This window comes from Pristis pectinata, chromosome 19 (genome assembly GCF_009764475.1).
Source record: "Pristis pectinata isolate sPriPec2 chromosome 19, sPriPec2.1.pri, whole genome shotgun sequence".
Lineage (NCBI taxonomy): Eukaryota > Metazoa > Chordata > Chondrichthyes > Rhinopristiformes > Pristidae > Pristis > Pristis pectinata.
Genome location: NC_067423.1, coordinates 10,709,638 through 10,730,143, shown reverse-complemented (window position 1 = coordinate 10,730,143; position 20,506 = coordinate 10,709,638). Strand labels below are relative to the sequence as shown.

General features: G+C 44.3%; 1 protein-coding gene across 8 annotated transcripts in view; it reads left to right on the top strand.

The window, feature by feature from the left end:
- Positions 1 to 3,795: 3,795 nt before the first annotated feature.
- LOC127580409 (interleukin-15 receptor subunit alpha-like) overlaps positions 3,796 to 20,506 on the top strand; it is an 83,737-nt gene continuing 67,026 nt past the window's right edge. For 7 of the 8 annotated variants that reach the window (XM_052033826.1, XM_052033832.1, XM_052033829.1 and 4 more), the window contains exon 1: positions 4,207 to 4,558. In XM_052033826.1, the coding sequence (XP_051889786.1) occupies positions 4,339 to 4,558 (220 nt within the window). In that variant the 5' untranslated portion in view covers positions 4,207 to 4,338. Of the gene's footprint in view, positions 3,886 to 4,206; positions 4,559 to 20,506 lie in introns of those variants that run through there. The other variant, XM_052033831.1, reaches the window with a different exon arrangement.

Here is a 20,506-nt window from a genome sequence, read left to right as displayed (position 1 = left end):
GCTGTGTGATTGGTACCCCATTCACCGCCCTAAACATTTATTCCCTCCACTACCAAAAAATTTGTATCATCTCCTAGGTTCTCCGACAGTATTTTTAAGTCCCCAGTCTCTACCAGCAATAAGGATACAGCATTCAGATGCATGGGCACATCACTACCTGCAGGTTCCCATCCAAGTCACACATCACCCTGACTTGGAAATTTATCCTGATGCAAGGTTTTGACCCAAAACATTGACAATTCTTCCCCACCTCCTCCACCCCCCCCCCCCCCCCACCACCCCCAGCAGATGCTGCTCCAGATTCCAGCATCTGCAGTCTTTTGTGTCTCTTGGAAATATATCATCCTTTCTTCATTGTTGCTGCATCCAAATCCTGGAACTCCCTAAGCAACAGCACAGAGGGTTAATATGGCAATTCATCACCACCTTCTCAAGTGCAATTAGGAATGGGCTTACTGAAAAATGTATATAGTTCAAAACACACAAGTTCTTTCCTATTTCCAAGCTTCTCTTTCTCTATATAGTCCTGGGAGGTATCCCTAATCTATTATGTTTCTCCATTTCCCTGTTCAAATTCCTCCACCCACACAAATCTCCAATCCTTGACATCAGAACTCTGCTGCTCAAAATCACTGACATTCAGTTTGAACGTGCAAACTCCTCGTTCATTACATTCCACCAGAATGTCTCGGCAAAACTGATACCTCATGAAGACCACTTTCCATTAGTCTTCAGGCCTATGAGTTCAGGAACACTCTGGCCACAAAAATGAGCGGAGGCCAAAGTCTATCGATCTACTTTAGTTTGCAGAAATACTACCCCCTGCTGACGTGGTTAAGATTAGAAACAATACTGGCTGGAAACATACAAAATTTCCAACAAGCCAGAAATGCTACTGAAGTGATTAAACACCGGTCCATTGCCTTCTTACGGCAGATCTACTGGATAAGTGGCAAGTAACATGATGGATGTAAAAGCAAGATATATCTGAAGCCCGGGTATGCTCGGGGACATTGCCAAAACAGTTGCAGTGGAAGTGCAGAAACTCAGAGAATGGGCTGCCCTGTGGTGCAGCTAATAGAGCTTCTGCCTCATAGCTCCAGTGATCCAGGTTCAATTCTGACCTTCGGTTCTGTCTGCGTGGAGTTTGCACATTCTCTCTGTGCCTGTGTGGGTTTCCTCTGCTTTCTTCCTACATCCCAAAGATGTGCAGTTTACTAGGTAAATTATCCTGTAAATTGCCCTTCGTGTAGGTGAGTGGTAGAATCTGGAAGAATTTGATGGGAGTATATGGAGAATAAAATGGGGTTCATGTAGGATTAGTGTAAATGGGTGCTGGGAGATCAGTGCAGACTCGGTGGGCCATGAGACCTGTTTCCGTGCAATGTGACTCAGACAATGGAGTTCTTGCAGAAAACAGAAAGGGGTAGTGTAGTCAAGGAATCTGTGGGACTCAGTGTGAATAGTGTGAATATTCGATGACTGCCTCCTTGGAGGAACAGAGCTGCAGGAAGTGAGGAAGAGTAAGGTTGAAAATAGAGCGTGCAAACACAAGAAACATTGGAAACAAAGCCAATGAAAAGTTCCAGATCAGCATGAAAGCAGGAGCCATTGGCTCTATAGTCACTGATGTACAAGAAATTGAGGTGATAGAGGGCCACAGACACAAAATGCTGGAGGAACTCTGCAGGTCAGGCAGCATCTATGGTGGGAAATAAACAGTCAGCGTTGAATGCAGGAACAGGTTTGTGAAGCTGAATAGTCTTGTTTAGTTCCTATGCTCCTTCCTAACCATTTCTGAGCATTTTTGGGAGAATGGCGGGGGCAGAATGTTGACCACCTCTTCCCACTCAGCGGGCTGTCGAGAGATCTCTGTGAAAATATGTTGTCAATGGCTACATTTTGGAAATGGCAACATTCTAATGTTTCAACAAAGGGCCTGAGAAACAGTTAAAATAAACACTTAACTTTTTGCTTCCAAGCCAGCTGTAGAAGTGAGTCACTGAACATATGCAAGACCGAAATAGACATTTCTGGACTGTGGAAGAAGCTGAGACAAGATATCTTTATTAGTCACATGTACATAGAAACACACAGTGAAATACGTCTTTTTTGTGTAGCGTGTTCTGGGGCAGCCCGGAAGTGTCGCCACGCTTCCAGCGCCAACATAGCATGCCCACAACTTCCTAACCCGTATGTCTTTGGAATGTGGGAGGAAACCGGAGCATCCGGAGGAAACCCACACAGACACGGGGAGAACGTACAAACTCCTTACAGACAGCGGCCGGAATTGAACCCGGGTCACTGGCGCTCTAATAGCGTTACGCTAACCGCTACACTACCGTGCCTGACCTGGGTTTCAGGGCAGCTAAGGGTTGAGCATAAAGTGGACTTTAGGCAAATGGACAGATCAATCGTGATCTTGTAAATTGGTGGAGAAGGTTTAAGGTGCCGTATGGCATTCTCCTGCTCCTGTTTCTTATGTTCTTATGAAACATTTCTCCTAGCTTTGAATTTTCAGTCTGAGGAAAATATAGCTGACCTTGGCAAAGGTTAGCTACTTTGCCCTTCGACCATGAAGAGAAACTATTAGTCACAGTTGATGCTACAGATTTCTGTCTAATGACTCATACCTAGCTGTGCACTTCAGCGTCAGGCTCACCTTTGCTGTCTCGCCTTCGTTGCAAGAAAGCCCTGTCAAATACACTGACAAATGAACTTTACATATAAAACTGTATGCTGCGATTAGGAAGTCAAACAGACTGAATCTGTGGAGTGGTGCCCCAGCTATGGTCAATCATGCAATGATCATCCACACGATGATCATTGCCTACAGTGGTCAAGCCTGCAATCATTATGTCCACAATGCTCATGCCTGCAGTAGTCAGTCCTGCAATGGTCAGTCCTGCAATGTTCATTCCTGCAATGGTCAAGCCTGCAATGGTTATGTCCACAATGCTCATGCCTACAATGGTCATTCCTGGAATGTTACTGCCTGCAGTGCTCATGCCTGCATTGCTCAAGCTTGCAATAGTCAAGCCTGCAATGCTCATGCCTGCACTGCTCAAGCTTGCAATGGTCAAGCCCACGAAGATCATGCCTGCAATAATCTTGGCTGAAAGTTGCAAATCAGCAAATATCATTCCAGCAATGAACAAAGGAGCTGGAGGAACTCAACGAGTCAGGCGGCATCTACGGGAGGGAATGAACAATCGACGTCTCGGGCCGAGACCCTTCCTCAGGACTGGAAAGAAAGATGGGAGATAGCCAGTATAAAGAGGTGGGGGGGAAAGGGTAGAACAAGAGTTGGCAGGTGATAGGTATATCCAGGTGAGGGGAGTTCTAGGCAGCTGAGGGAGGAGGAAGGGTGGGAATGATGTCAGGTGACAACGGGCTGGAGTCTGATAGGAGAGGACAGTGGACCCTGGAATAAAGGGAAGGAGGTGAGGAGAGGAACCAGTTCATTTCCCTCCATAGCTGCTGCCTGACTCGCTGAGTTCCTCCAACTCCCTTGTGGGTTGCTCCAGATTTCCAGCAACTGCGGTCTCCTGTGTCTTCATCCCAGCAATGACCAAGTCAACAGAAATGATGAAACGCAGGCAGCATCCACAAAAAGAGAAAAAGGATTAATGTTTCAGGTCAAAGACACTTCATCAGAAGTAGAAAAGTCTGATGACTTTTTTTTCCCCAGTCAGTGCTTCGGTTTTCATGATCCATTTAACAAGATGGCACGCTCCCAGGGCTAATTGCATCCGGCGCCGGCTCTGCAGATCTCAGCTTGATCATGAGCGTGGCCGGCAATGGGCATCAAGTAAGGCTCATGCCTGCAAGAGTTGTGTCTGCAAGGGCGATGCTCACAGTCGTCAGTCCGTCAAGACACGACAGGTACTTCTGCAGAAAAGTGCAAGGGGTGGAGATAGAAACTAACTGGGCTAACTGGGTTTACAGTTAGTGAGTTCTTATTCCGGGCAGGAGGTGAGTGGTAAAGAAATATGTAACGCACGAGTGATATACCAGTGGTTAATGAGGTAAATAAGCAACTATCAAGGACATGGTGCAAGAGTTAATTGTATGCATGCTGGTGTTGCTGAGACGCATAGAGTAAACCTCTCTCCCACCCCTTCGAGGGGATTTTCCAGTATTGAGCCACATTCCTCTCAGCCAGAACTCCGGTTCACTGGAACCGAACCACTGGCGCTCCCATTGCAATGTCCCCTATTTCCAATTTCCCCAGCTACCAGAACAGCACTTCACGCGTTTCCGGGAATATCAGTGTTAAAATTAAGGAGAGTTAGACAAGAGAGAGAGAAAGAAAAGAACGAAAGTGAAAGTTATACCATGCGGGTCAGCGACCGTCGCGGCGGCCGATTGCTAGAGGGGGATCTTGATCATTGCAAACTCTTTAAAAGGATCTGTGTTAAGAGACACAACGATGGCAAAGCAGCGAAGTTGGACCGCAAGGAGGTGTTGAGTGGCTGCGTCCACCTCTTCCACATGGCCTGGATTAAGCAGTTTCTGGTCCTGTGGTCAATATTCCATGAATCTCTTGCCTCCAAAGGTAGGATCGACATTCATATAATAAGTTACTAACTGGCACAGTGTCAATGGTGCGCTCTTGCTCTCTCCCACTACTGACTTGTAATTGCATCACCTTTCTGGAAGAATTTACCTTGGTGTTAGCTCTTGCCTCAGTATTTTGATCCCTATGTTGAATTTCAACTTTCCTTGCTAGGCAAGGCTACTATTTCAGTATGGATAAGCTTGCTGGAGCCTATATCCAACCAGCAAGTTCCCAAATTACTTGTGATCCTAAAGGGTTTCGTTTTGAACAAGTACTCAGTGGAAATGAAGGAAGAAAATTATTCTTTGAAAGTCCCTGTTGAATTTTCTCCATGGCAATACCCAGCTTGATCTTTTAATTCCAGGAGGGCCCAGGACAATCCAACAGGTCGACCCTTGCGCACCAGGAGATTGGCAGTTAGCGACTGCTCATAAATTTTGGGCTGACTGGTGATATGAACTTTATGTAATGGTGTAAATATGAGGCAGGAAGCTATGTTTTTATGCAACACATCATCACAGACAGTGCTTTGGTCATGGAAAACACAAGAGATGGCAGGTACTGTAATCTGGAGCAAAAAAAAAGACAGACTCCTGGACGAACTCAGTGGACCAGGCAGCATCTGTGGAGGCAGAGAGATGGTTGACATGAGGCAGGGTCTTGACCCGAAACGTCGACATCGCTCTGCCTCCTGGCTCACTTGAGTTCCTTTAGCAGTCTGGTTTTTTTTTAGCATTCCTTGCCATTCTTAATTGCAGCTGAGAAGGTGCTTGCGGAGTTACCTTTAAGTCCTTCTGGTAAGGATACTTCCATAACGTCGTTGGGGAGGGACCTCTGGGATTTAGAGCCAGTTGTGATGAGGGAATGGTGACATATTTCCCAGCCTGGATGGTGTGCAGTATGGAGGGGAACCTGCACGTGGTGGTTCCCATGTGCCAGCTGCCCTTGACTTTCTTGGTGATCAAGGTTGCTGCTCTGGAAGGTGCAGGATAATAGGAGCGGAAGTAGGCCACTCGGCCCCTCAGGTCTGCCCTGTCACTCAATACGGTCATGGCTGATCTGCCCCAGGCCTCATCTCCTCTTCTGTGTCAGTTCCACATTGCCCTCAATTCCCTGATCTTTCAAAAATGTATCTACTTCCCTTTTAAATACCCCTAGTGATCTACCCCCATAAGAGAATTCAGAGATTCACCACTGTCTGTCGGAGTAGTCTGGGCAAGTAACTGCCGTGCAGTTTGCAGATGGTATCCACTGCAGTCATGACAGAACATTGGTGAAGGGGGTGAATTCTAAGAGTAGCTGTGGGAGTGCCCACTGAGGGGGCTGCTTTGTTCTGGCTTGTGTGAACCTCTTGACTGTTGCACTCATCCAGGCAAGTGGAGAGCTTTCCTTCATGTTTCTGACTTGCACCTGGTGGACTGTGTTAAGGCTGCTGGCTATCAGCCGGTGTCAAGGTGTTACAATGCACAACAGGTGAATCACCAGACGAACAATCCAGACATCTGAGTTCAAGTTCCACTTCGATAGCTACGGAATTTAAGTTCGGTTAATAAACCAGAATCATAAAAAAAAGGAAAATCTAGGTTCATTATTCTCCTTCAGGGAGGAAATCTGCCCTCTTTACCGGATCTGACTTATATGGGACTCCAAACTCGCCAATGTGGTGACTATCTGATGCCCTCTGAAATGGCCTTGATAGCCATTAATGCTGTGCTGAAACAGAGAAGGGATAAAATTGAATGGACCAACCCAGGAGTCTCTTTAGATATGGCAGGCAGGCACGGTAGCGTAGCAGTTAGCGTAATGCTATTACAGCACCAGTGACCCGGGTTCAATTCTGGCCGCTGTCTGTAAGGAGTTTGTACGTTCTCCCTGTGTCTGCGTGGGTTTCCTCTGGGTGTTCCGGTTTCCTCCCACTTTCCAAAGACGTAAGGGTTAGGAAGTTGTGGGCATGCTATGTTTGCACTGGAAGCATGGCGACACTTGCGGGCTGTCCCCAGAACACCCTACACAAAAGATGTATTTCACTGTGTGTTTCGATGTACATGTGACAAATAAAGATATCTCATCTCAAAGTCATTCCCAACCAGTTGTCATTGGAAAGTTCTCCTCAATAACATCTGTGGACTTTTGCTTAAATTAGGAGAGCAGTCTCATAGATCAGTCAAGTAGCAGCCTGACATTGTCTATCAGGTATGATTCTGTAGGATCACTGGTATTGGTATTGGTTTATTATTGCCATTTGTACTGAGGTACAGTGAAAAACTTGTCTTGCATACCGTTCATACAGATCAATTCATTACACAGTGCATTGAGGTAATACAGGGTAAAAACAATAACAGAATACAGAGTAAAGTGTCACAGCTACAAGGAAGTGCATTGCAGGTAGACAATAAGGTGCAAGGTCAAACAACGTAGATTGTGAAGTCAAGAGTCCATCTCATCGTATAAGGGAACTGTTCAATAGTCTTATCACAGTGGGATAAAAGCTGTCCTTGAGCCCAGTGGTATGTGCCCTCAGGCTCCTGTATCTTTTGCCTGATGGGAGAGGAGAGAAGAGAGAATGACCCGGATGGATGGGGTCTTTGATTATGCTGGCTGCTTCACCAGGGCAGTGAGAGGTATAGACAGAGTCCATGGAGGGGAGGTTGTTTCCTTGATGCGCTGGGCTGTATCCACGACTCTCTGCAGTTTCTTGTGGTCCTGGGCAGAACAGTTGCCATACCAAGCCATGATGTCAAACTCCTCCCTTGTCATCCTAGGACATCGCCACCAGAGGGGTGGCTCAATGGAATGTAGCTGGGAAGGGGTAACCCTGGGAATCTTCAATATAGATTCCAAACCCTGTTACACCCACAAGTGCCAGGTTAAGCAAACCTCTTACTTTTTACCACCTGTGGTCCTCCATGTTGAATAACACCTAGAGGGAGCACTGAAAATAGAAAGGGTACAGAATGTACTCCTGGTGAGGCAACTTCATTGTTCACCATCAGGAGTAGCTTGGTGGCAACACCACTGGCTGTGTCCTGAAGGACAGAACTACCAACACAAGGGATGAACCTACTTGACCACATACTCGCCAGTCTATCTGTGGCTGATGTCTGTGATAGCATGTGGAGAAGTGACTGCCCCAATGTCCTTGAGGAGACAAAGTCCCAACTTTACACTGAGGATATCCTCCACAGTGGCATTTATGGGGTGCTGTGGACTTTCTGCAGCAGCAGTAATGCAGACTACCACTGTATGTAGCATAATGGCCCATCATATACCTCACTGTACACTACTGTCATGCTTGATTCGTAAGCTTGGTTCAATGAGGTGTGCAGGTGGGCACACCATGTATAGCATACCTAAAAATGAGGTGCCAACCCAGTGAAGTTGCAACACAGGAGTACATGCATATTAACCAGCAAGAACAGAATGCAATAGACACAGCTAAGTGATCTCAGAACAGCGGGTCACATCAAAGGTGTATTGTCTGATCACATCACGTCATGAATGGCAGAGGACAATGAGAAAGCTAACAAGAAGTGGAAGCTCCTAAACATCGGTATCCTCAACAATGCATGGCTCAGCACATGAGTGCTAAAGAGAAGGCTAAAACAACCATGCTTAGCCAGAACTGCCGAATAGATAATTCACTGAGGCTTCCCCATGAAGGCAGACATCGATGATGAAATTCACCAAAACCTTCACTGCACTAGTGTACTCTTTGGCCATCTGAGGAAAAGAATGTTTGAAGATCAAGAGCTCAAACTTAGCAAAATAGTCATTGACTTCTGTGCAGGGGTCATTCTTGCCTTTCAGTACACTTCTGAGAATTGGATACCTACAACACTGGAGATGTCATCAATGCCATCTTCACAAAGCCTTCCAAATCCATTGGCAGTGAACCAATGCCAATGCTCTCTCCAAGACTAATATCCTCAACAACATGGCCCAATTACACAGCTCCATTGGACAGGCCACATTTTTCACATGCCCGACACTAGACTCCTGAAGCAGACACTATGACATAGGAAGAGATTAGCGGGTGGACAGAAAAAATGACTCAAAGCCTCCTAAAGTAAGCGTAACATCCCTATCGACTCATGGGAACTCTTGGACCATACCCACTCAAAAGGCTGAAGAGCAGTCAAGTTGGCATTGACTACTCATCGGGAGCACACGGGAGTCTGGTGTAAATGATAGAAGGAGTACACTACCTTTCAAAATACCCACCTGTCTTCCCGGTCAAGCATCCCTGCCCCACTTAATGGCAGTGTCTGAGTCCTACGCGGGCCTCAGAATCCACTGAAGTAGAGTACAAGCAAGTCATCTTCAACCCTGACTGATAGCCTAAGAAGAATATTCTATCCACTTGATTAATTGTGAAAGCTAAATGATTCCATTTACCTCTCATTTCTGTTATTAGTAAGTTGAGATGTGCAATTCTGAAGGATCCTATGATTTCCTTGTGGATTGCATGTTTGGGTTAATTCATGGTGTCTAACAATTGAAAAGCTGAACAATGAGGATGTCTTGCATTTTCTTTCCATTTTAAAATACCGTGACTACTGTGTAGACAAGAAATCATCATGACATTTGCAGGCTGGGACTACTCTAGAAATCCAGACCTCGACTGACAATGGACTTCATCAAAGAGGGAGTAGGTGACAGTTCTCAAAGAAAAATTAAAAGACTCACCTCATGTAGTGAATTTCACAACCTCATTTTGAGCAAATTTTCAACATCATCTTACACACTAAATGTTTTTGATTCATTAACAACGTGAATTGTAGAACTGAAAGTGGGGTGTTTCTCTCTCCCCTGGGGATAACCAAGGTTCAGCTGATAGCATATTCTGTGTCAGGAAGTTCCAGTTTTAAGTCCGACTTTGGAAACTTGAAGACAAAATTTAATGCTGATGATCCGGCACAGTGCTATAGAAGTGCTGCACTGTTGCCAGTGCCATTGTTTGGATGAAGTGTTAAACTGTGGTAAAACAGAACCTGCTGGAAATTCTAAGCAGGTCAGGCCGTCTCTCTAGAGAGAGGAATTGAGCTAATATTTCAGATTGCTGACCTTTCTTCAACAATGTTTCAGGTTAAACTGAAGTTCCTCGTGCATTTAAAAAATCAGCAGCAGATGAGATATCCTTTGCCTATTTTTATCCATCACTCAAACACTACTAAAAACAGATTATTTGGTATTGGTATTGGTTTATTATTGTCACTTGTACTGTGTACAGTGAAAAACTTGTCTTACATACTGATCATACAGTGCAGTTACATTGAGTTAGTACAGAGTGCATTGAGGTGGTACAGGTAAAAACAATAACAGTACAAAGTGTCACAGCTACAGAGAAAGTGCAGTGCAATAATGTGCAAGGTCACAACAAGGTAGATCGTGAGGTCAGAGTCCATCTCATTGTATAAGGGAACTGTTCAGTAGTCTTATCACAGTGGGGTAGAAGCTGTCCTTAAGCCTGGTGGTATGTGCCCTCAGGCTCCTGTATCTTCTGCCTGATGGAAGAGGAGAGAAGAGAGAATGACCTGGGTAGGTGGGGTCTTTGATTATGCTGGCTGCTTCGCCAAGGCAGCGAGAAGTAAAGACAGAGTGCAAGGAGGGGAAGCTGGTTTCCATGACGCACTGGGCTGTGTCCACAACTCTCTGCAGTCTCTTGCATTATTATTATCACATGGTAGTCACAGGGAGCCTCCTGTATTTGGAACTGGTTGCTATGTCTTCCTTGTTACAATATTGACTACACTTAAGAAGTGATTCATCAGTGGTGAAGTGTCTGGGCCTGGCCACCCTGTTACAGGAAGGATGTGGAGGCTTTGGAAATTTACCAGGATGCTACCTAGATTAGAGGGCATGAGCTATAAGGAGATGTTGGACAATCCTGGATTGTTTTCTCCGGAGCAGCAGAGGCTGAGGGGAGACCTGATAGAAGTTTATAAAATTATGAGAGGCATAGATAAAGTACACAGCCAGTATCTTTTCCCCAGGGTCAAAATGTCTAATACTAGAGGGCATGCATTTAAGGTGGGAGGGGGAAAATTCAAAGGAGAGGTGTGGGGCAAGTTTTTTTATACGGAGAGTGGTGGGTGCCCGGAATCAGTTGCTGGGGTGGTGGTGGAAGCCGATATGATAATGGCATTTAAGAGACTGTTAGATAGACTCATGAACATGTAGGGAATGGAGAGATATGGATCATGTACAGACAGAAGAGATTTAGTTTAATTCGGCATCATGTCTGGCGCAGACATGGTAGGCAGAAGAGTCTGTTCCTGTGCTGTACTGTTCTATGTTCCAGTTTCTAAAGGTGTTTTGTAGAATTATAAAATCTTAGAACTGTACAGCATAAAAATGGGCCCTTTTCAGCCCTTCTCATCCATGCCGACTGTGATACCAATCTCACTAATCACATTTGTCTGCGTTAGATTCATATTTTCCTATCTAAGTACCTGTTCAAATGCCTTTTCAATGTTGTAGTTGTATCTACCTCTACCACTTCCTCTGACAGCTCGTCCAGCTAACCACCACCCTCTGTGTGAAAAACTTGCCCCTCAGATCTCCTTTAAATTTCTCCCCTTAAATCTGTACCTTCTGGCTCTCGACTCCGCTACCTTGGGAAAAATACTCTATCTACCCTATCTATGCCGCTCATAATTTTATACAGTTCACCCCTCAGCCTCCTACGTTCCAGTGAGAATAAAGCTTACAGCCTTAATTATTAATCATAATAACGATAGTAATTAATCATAATTACAGCTCTCCATTCGAGGTAATATGCTGGTTAATCTCTTCTGCACTCTGTTACTACCACATTCTTACTGTTGTGCAGTGACCAGAACTGCATACAATACTCCAAACGCAAACTAACCAATATGTTGTACACTTCGGCCTACGAAAGCAGGCATACCAAATGCCTTTTTCACTACTCTATCCCCCTGGTACACCACTTCCAGCGAGCTATTGACTTGCACTGCAAGGTCTCTCTCTGTACAGCAATGCGCCTAAAGTCCCTGCCATTTACTCCATGTGTCTATTACAGCGCCAGCGACCCGGGTTCAATTCCTGTCGTTGTCTGTAAGGAGTTTGTACGTTCTCCTCCTGTCTGCGTGGGTTTCCTCTAGATGCTCCGGTTTCCTCCCACATGCCAAAGACGCACGGGTTAGGAGCTGTGGGCATGTTATGTTGGCGCCGGAAGAGTGGCGACACTTGTGGGCTGCCCCCCAGCACATTCTCAGGAATGCGATAAGATGTGTTTCACTGTGTGTTTCAATGCACATGTTACTAACAAATAAATATCTTGTACCTTATATCTCATATAATTTGACTTTGACATAAATACAAGTCGTTCTTTTTGTGTATTACAGCTAGTGAATGTGTTCCTCCCCATCTGTTTCTTTTTGTAGTTTTTATTTTTATGTTAAAACTGAATTCCACTTATAATGCACATTCAAAGATAACCTAAACCGATTTGACATCTTGTCATTCTTGTAACTTGAACAACTTTGGGGACTTTTCCAATATTGATCTCTTGGCAAATACATACAATTGTCAACTAATTGGTCTGCAGTGTTTTGATGGTAAAGAAATTCAGCAGAAAACCATCACTGGGTTTAAGGCAGTAAATTTTGAGGGAATAGAGGCATACTTGGAATCTCACTCCAATCACCACCAGTTTTCTTTAGTACGAACTGTGGGACCGTCAGAGCAGTCAGTTGCGGATTTGACAAAACATCGCATTGGAAAGCAAATTGCAGAGCAATGGCACTTTAAACTTCTCTCTTACAAACAGAATATTTTGACTGTTATTTTTAACTTCAGCATGCAGCTAAATACGTTGCAGTCATTAGAAAGTCTCTATCTAAAGGGCTGTGATTGAATAGAGACAAATTATCAAAATTGGACAGATTAATTTATTATCAGTTCTACAAAACAGTTCTATTGATCTGAGATTTAAAATCTCTTTGGATATTGATACAGAGGAAGAAGTCTTGAGTTGTTGATTTCTGATCTGGAACTATTGGTTAATAACGAGCTATGATGAGGAAGTGATTAAAGGGCATTTGGAGGACTGTTCCGCCAAATCTAACTGGTTTCAAGGTATGCATTTCATTCTTTTGAGTCAAAATTTACATCCTGATCAACTGGAGCTACCCATTGACACAGAAAGAGACTTCAGATCATTGGGCCCATGCTGGTCCCAGCAGGGAATCCCATCACTTCCATTTTCTTGTCAGCCTTCAGTTCATTCTCTGTCACATGTCCATCATCTCCCCTTTGGTTCTTTTGCCTCTTACCTGCACTAATGGGCAATTTACAGTAGCCAACTAACCTACCAGCATGTCATTGGAATGTAGCAAGAAACTGGAACACCCGGGGAAACAATGGGGAAAATGTGTACAGGGAGTGCCCAAGAACAGGATCGAACCTGAGTACCTGGAGCTGTGAGCTATGATACAGAAAGGTCATGGAGCCTTCGCCTGAGGTTTGGAGTTGCTGGGAAATAATCATCAAAGTCCAGCCACGAGGGTGAAAAAAAAAATTGGGAGAGTTAAGATGTCATACAAAATTTCCTTTCATCATTTCTTTTTCTTTTCGTTAATTGGTAATTGGTTTAAGAGAGAGAGAGAGAGTCTATTGACACAATAATGTAGATAATCTTACCAGGGAAGGGACCATACAGATCTTGTATTGAGAAATGAGCCTAGCCAGATGATCGGAGTTTTAGTGGGAGAGCATTTTGGGAACCGTGATCATAACTCCGTAAGTTTTCAGATGATTATTGGTAAGGATAAGACTGGACCTCAGGGAACAGTGCGAAATTGGAGGGAGGCTAATTAAAATAGTATTAGGCAGGAGCTCGGGAGAGTAGATTTATATCAAGCTGTTATTGTGTATGTCAATATCTGGCATGTGGGAATCATTTAAACACCATCTGGTCTGAATTTAGGACCAACATGTTCTGCTGAGGAAGAAAGACATTTGTTGGAAGATGAGAGATGTTGCATGTTTAGTCAAATAAAAAAAGGAAGCATATGTAAGGTTCGGGAAGCTGAAATCGGACAAGACCTTTGAGGAACGTAAAGGAAGTAGGAAAGAACAAACAGAATCAGGAGGGTTAAAGAGGGCCATGAAATCTGGAAAGGCATGGCCTGATTAGGGACAGTCAGCATGTCTTTATGCAGGGCAGGACAAAGGTGCTTAATGAGGGTAAGGCAGTGGACATTATCTACGTGGACTCTGATAAGGGTCTCATGGTAAGTTGATTCAGAAGATAATGATGCATGGGATCTAGGGTGAATTGCAAGTTTGGATTCAGAACTGGCTTGCCCATAGAAGACAGAGTAGGGATTGAAGGCTGTTATTCTGGCTGGAGGTCCATGACCAGTGGAGTTCTGCAAGGATTGGTGCTGGGACCTCTGTTGTTTGTGATATTTATCAATGACTTGGATAAAAATGTAGACGGATGGATTAGTAAGTTTGAGGATGACTCCAAGATTGGTGGAGCTGTGGACAGTGTAAAGGACCATCAAAGAATACAGTGGGATATAGATCAGTTACAGATAAGGGCAGAGAAGTGGCAGGTGGAGTTTAATCAGGGCAAGTGTGAGGTGTTGCACTTTAGGAGGTCAAATGAAAGGAAAAAGTATACAGTTAATGGTAGGCCCCTTAATAGCATTGAAGTACAGAGGGACCTTGGGGTCCAAGTCCATAATTCACTGAAAGTGGCCACACATGTGGATAAGGTAGTGGCGGAGGGGTGTTATTCTGACTGGAAGTCTGTGACCAGTGGTGTTCTGCAAGTATCAGTGCCGGGACCTCTGTTGCTTATGATACATTTAATGATTTGGATGAAAATGTAGGTGGGCAAATTAGTAAGTTTGTCGACGACACAAAAATTGATGGAGCTTTGGACAGTGAGGAAGGTTGTCAAAGAATTCAGCAAGAAACAGATCAGTTGAAAATTTGGGCAGAGAAATAGCAGATGGAGTTTAATCCAGACAAGTGCAAGGTGTTGCACTTTGCGAGGTCAAATGTAAGAGAAAGTATACAGTAAACAGTGGGTCCCTATGCACATCTGCAGTTCTTTGTTTCTCTAGCCTGGATACTTGTAGGAACAGAACAGGGAAAAGGTCATTACCTCAAAAATTTACACCTTTCTGATAGGTCAATTGGCTTTACATTTTTATAATTTCTTTTTGAAAACATTATCTCTTGAAACTATTTATATTTTGTGCTTCTTTGGCAATACATACAACTCTGCTGCCTTTTGCATGAAAATGTTCCCTCTTGAGCTCTCCATATACTCCTAATATTTACCTTGTTACCTGGTATTTGTACTCTCCTGTGGTGAACAAATTGGCTCCATTAACCTTCTCAATCTCCTTCACAGTACTTGAACTGCACCACTTTAAGTGTTCCCCTTTTCTAAAAAGAAAATACCTTAAATTGTACCCGGAATTCCCTGGAAACATCTTTGTTGATTGCCTTGAACAGCCTTGTTACAGTTGGGCTAGAATGACAACAAAAATCAGCAGGCATTTACAAGCCTGATCAATAATCTGATGTAAATCTGGAGGTTATATGGTAAACTCTTGCTGTGATACTTGCTTAGTCAATAGTCTGTGAAAGCATGCACAGGGGGAATGAACATATGGCTAAAGGATGGGGTTGCCTGAAGAACTGAGGGAACTGTCACAACAGAAGACATACAAGATATACTGAAACTACCTAAAGGTTCCCGTTCCCTCTCCCCGGCTGATTCCCACTAATACCTCCCTTACTTATCAGATTCCAGCTCTGGTAGCCTTTGTGTTTCAGTTTATCCCCCTCTCCTCCTCCCATCTCACTCCACCTGCCTCTTCATTTTTTTTTGTCTGCCATAAGACCAGAAGACATTTGAGCAGAATTAGGCCATTCGGCCCAACGAGTCTGCTCCGCCATTCGATCATGGCTGATTTATTTTTCCCTCTCAACTCCATTCTCCTGCCTTCTCCCCGTAACCTTTGACACCCTTACTAATCAAGAACCTGTCAACCTCCGTCCTATGCCTCCATCTATCACCGACCTGCCTCTGTCTCCCAACTCCACCCTCACCTCTCCCCGACCTGGTTCGATCCACCCGTGACCCTTCACACCTCCTCAATCCATCAATCACCTTAGGCTCCTGTCACACCCTTCCCCCTCTCCTCTTTATACCGACCATCTCCCCTCTCCGTTCCCAGTCCTGATGCAGGGTCTTGACCCGAAACGTCGACCATTCCTTTACCCTCACTGCTCGACCCACTGATTTCCTCCAGCAGATTGTATTGTTGCTACCTGAAGGCATTTTCACTGCAGGACAATACAGCCACCCCTCAATAAAACAGGTTGTCAATATTTTCTGCCTCTGGCAAATTGAAATAAAGTTTTCAGTAATGTGCTCAGCAGAGCTCATCCTGAGTCGCTGATTATTATTTCAGGGTTGCCCATCATTTTGTTTCATCAGGTGGTTTGGTTTCATAGCAGAGTACTTCTGCATTTAAAGATATTAAAATGGACACCAATTTTCTTGACAAACCAGGTAAACAATAAATTTCTATCAGCGTCATCAGCCTCTGGAGCCAGTACAATGCTATGACTTACTATAACATGAAATACGTTGCCTATCAGGTCCGTCAAGTTGTACAGTTCACAGATCAAAGGTACAGAGGAAGAAAACTATTCTGTCTTATTTCAGCCATCCTTATTTTAGCAACTAAGAGCTTTTTTCAATGAGTCCAGGGCTTATCTTTCATTACCCCATTTGGAAGTAGTTAAAAAAAATGAAAAAGTATATAAAAAAAACACACTGCACATGTTGATTAATGCATGAGAAGAACATCTTCCTGATGTCAGCATTAAAATGAAAATGGAAAATGCTGGAAAAACTCAGCAGGTCAGGCAGCATCTGCAGAGAGAGAAACAGTCAACATCTCAGGTTGAAGATTCTTCCGCAGTTCTGTTCTGTTTTGTTTTTCATGATTAATGAAGAGCTGTAACATTTGTGGTTATGTAATATTAGGTGCATACTGGCTGTCCCCAGCTTACAAACACCTGACTTAAAGGCACCTACGCACATAAAAGAGATCCTGAAATTAAATTCAGAAGTCTGGCATATGTACAAAAGTTAATTCCTTCAATTGGTAGAACGAGTTTCTCCTCTGGAAAATTGTAACTATGAGGAAAGATGACACATGCCCCTTCAAGTTTGGGCTAGACTCTGATGCATGGCAAGAACAGCACACAACCTCTGTGCCAACCATGACACAAATTTAAACTGCATATCTGCCTGTACATGGTCCATATCCCTCTATCCCCTGCCTGTTCGTGCGTCTGTCTAAAGGCTTCTTAAACATTGCTATTGTATCTGCTTCAACCACCTTCCCTGGCAGCGTGGTCCAGGCACTTACCACTCTCTGTGTAAAAAAAAACTTGCCTTGTAAATCTTTAAACTTTCCCCCTCTCACCTTCAAGCTATGCCCTCTAGTATTTGACATTTCTACCCTGGGAAAGACTTTATCTACCGTATCTATGGCTCTCATCATTTTATATACTTTGATCACGTCGCCCCTCAGCCTCTGATGCTCCAGAGAAAACATGGCAGCTAATACTCTCTAATCCAGGTACTATCCTGGTGAAGCTCTTCCTCGCCCTCTTCAAAGCCTCCACATCCTTCCTGTGATGTGGTGACCAGAACTGCACAAAATACTCCAAATGTGGTCTGACCAAAATTTTATAAAGTTGGAACGTGACTTCCCAACTTTTATACTCAACACCCCAACCAATAAAGGCAAGTACACCTTCCTAACCACCCTATCTACATGCATTGCCACTTTCAGGGAGCTATGGACTTGCACCCCAAGATCCCTCTGTACATCAGTGCTTATCTTTCATTACTCCATTTGGAATTAGTTAAAAAAAATGAAAAAGTATATAAAAATATACACTGCACATGTCCCAACGACACCCCTCCCAAAACCAACAGGGATAGGGTCCCCCTTGTCCTCACGTTTCATCCCACCAGCCTATGTATCCAACACGTTAATCTCTGCCACTTCCGCCATCTCCAACGGGACCCCACCACCAAATATATCTTCCCCTCCCTACCCCTTTCTGCATTTCACAGGGACCGTGCTCTCTGCGACTCCCTAGTTCACTCCTCCCTCCCCATCCATCCCACTCCCACCCCGGGGACTTTCCACTGCCCCTGCCATAGGTGCAAAACCTGCCCCTACACCACCCCCATCACTTCCATCCAGAGACTCAAACATTCCTTTCAGGTGAGACAGAGATTCACCTGTACCTCCCTTAATATCATCTACTGCATTTGGCCTCCTCTGCATTGGTGAGACCAAACACAGACTAGGTAACCGTTTCACAGAACACCTGCGCTCTGTCCGTAACCGTGATCTGCATCTCCCCGTTGCCAGTCACTTCAACTCCCCCTCCCACACTGTCACTGATATGTCAGTCCTCGGCCTCCTCCACTGCCAGGAGAATTGGAGGAACAGCACCTCATTCTCCATCTTGGAACCTTGCAGCCTAATGGCATGAACATTGAATTCTCCCACTTTAAGTAATCCCCACAACCCCGCCCCCCCCAACCATACCTCTTCTTCCCTTTCTTAGTCTCTCTCTTTTTTCTACCCTTTTTTCCTCCTTACCTTTGACCCATACTCTGATGGATCTGCTCTCCCCTCCTCCCCTGCACCTACCTATCACTAACTCTTACCTGCATCTACCTATCACCACCTTGTGCACACCTCACATCCCCTCTTTTGTCCACCTATCACTGGTCTGCTTTTCCCTCCTATATATCGGGCTTCCCCTTTTCCTATCTTCAGTCCTGAAGAAGGGTCCTGACCTGAAACGCTGACCGCCTGCTTTTCTCCACAGATGCTGCCTGGCCTGCTGAGTTCCTCCAGCATCATCGTGTTTTTCATCTACTGTACAGGTTGATTACTGACATGCAGAGTAAAGACAGATTCTGTAAACTTGGACACTTGGAAACCAAATTTTAACTTTGATGTGTGTTGTGTGTGGGATATTGTGAGCCTCAAGGCTGGCAATAAGTAAGTAAACTGTTGGCTCAATAATGTACAAGCAGAAAAGCAGGCGGTGTAATGATACATAAGTTGCAGAGGTAACATTGTTTGCATGCACAGGAAATGAAATGTGATCAGTGTTGGAGACGTGTGTTAAATGCAAATATTATAAACATAGGCATATATACTACGTGCTTAATACAAAGATTGGCAGGTGCACTGAAGTAGTATCATGGCTTCTTTGACCGTGTCTATTTTTGTTTAACATAAGACAATGGCAAGCATTCTAGGGTCTTCCCTCATTTCTGGCTGGCTAATGTGCTAGCACTTTCCTGATAATGTGATAAAATTCTTTAATATCGTTTTTCTTGTACTGACAAAGGTATTCTTCATTAAATTACCTCTCACTAAAAGCTGCACTAATATAGCCCCATTTACAACCTCAAAACACATCAGAGACCATTACAATAAATGAATGCCAGTGCTTCCAATCCTGTGGGATCCAATATTATTATGCAGTGTGAAATAAGTCTCAGTCTCATCTGTGGATGATCAGGTATTAATATTGGTAAGGCAATGGAGTCAAGGCCAAAAATAAGAGCATTCATGGTCTAATTCAATGACAGAGAAACAGAAATAAAATTGAAGACATTTGCCACTTCTGACTGTCGTTGACAGCTTCTATTTCCAACTTCCAGTATCTGCAGTATTTTGCTTTTGATTTTGCGGGGCCTTTTGAATTACTTCTGCTGTAATTTATCACGTTCTCATTTAAAGCCAAACTATTAAACTTAAAAACAAACTTTTAATCAATTTTTCAACTGGAGTCAGAGACAGCTTTGCCACTCACCTGTAGATTCACAGAATTGTTATGCAATAGCTCTTGGCAGAGCAGTCCAAAAAGGCCCAGTTGCTTGTTTTTTCACCCCAATATCCCCACAAATTATTCTTCCTCAAATGCCCATCCATGTTCCCTCTAAAAGGCCTAATTAATTCTGTTTTCTCTCTACTTCAAGGAACAGGAGCCCAGACCACAACTTCTCCCCTGTTTTTCCTTGCAGTTCCCTTGTACCTTGTGAAAATTAAGAGTCATTCAGCGTGGAAACAGGCCGCTCAGTCCACTAAATCCATGTCAGCCATCAAGCCCCCGTTCCACCAATCCCATTTTATTCTCCCCGTATTCCCACCAACTCCCCTCGGATTCCACCACTCACTCACACACTAGGGGATAATTTAACAGTGGCCAGTTATCCGACGGATTCGACACGTCAGTGGGATGTGGGAGGAAACTGGAACACTCGGGGGAGGTATACCAACACGGTCGCAGGCAAGCTCCACACACAGTCACGCTGGAGGTTGGGATCAAACCCTGGTTGCCCTGCAGTGGCTCTTCTGCGCCACTGTGCCATCCACACTCTCTGAGAGAAGGCCCCCAGTGAGTGAAATGACTAAATTGGGAGCTCTGTACTTGGGCTGCACAGTCGCACAATGGGTAGTTGATCCCGTTGATATTTTTTAAATGGTCCTGTTATCACATCCTTTCTTGTAGACACAATTAGTTTCCCTGCTACTGCTGTTAGGGTAACCGACCAGTAGTTCCCCCTCTTCTCTCTCCCTCCTTTTTTAAGTTGCGCAGTTACACTTACCGTCCTCCAGTCTGCAGGAACCCTTGCATACGCTGTAGCCTTTTGTAAGACGATAACCAACCTATCTATTGTTTTCATGGCTACCTCTTTTAGTAATTCAGTGTGCAGATTATCAGGCTCTGGGGACTTATTGGCTTTCTCCTGAACTATTTGTTAACCAATACTAATTTCCTTTAATTCCTCCTTTTCATTAGACTCTTGGTTCCCTGGCATTTCTGGAAAGTTTTTGTTTA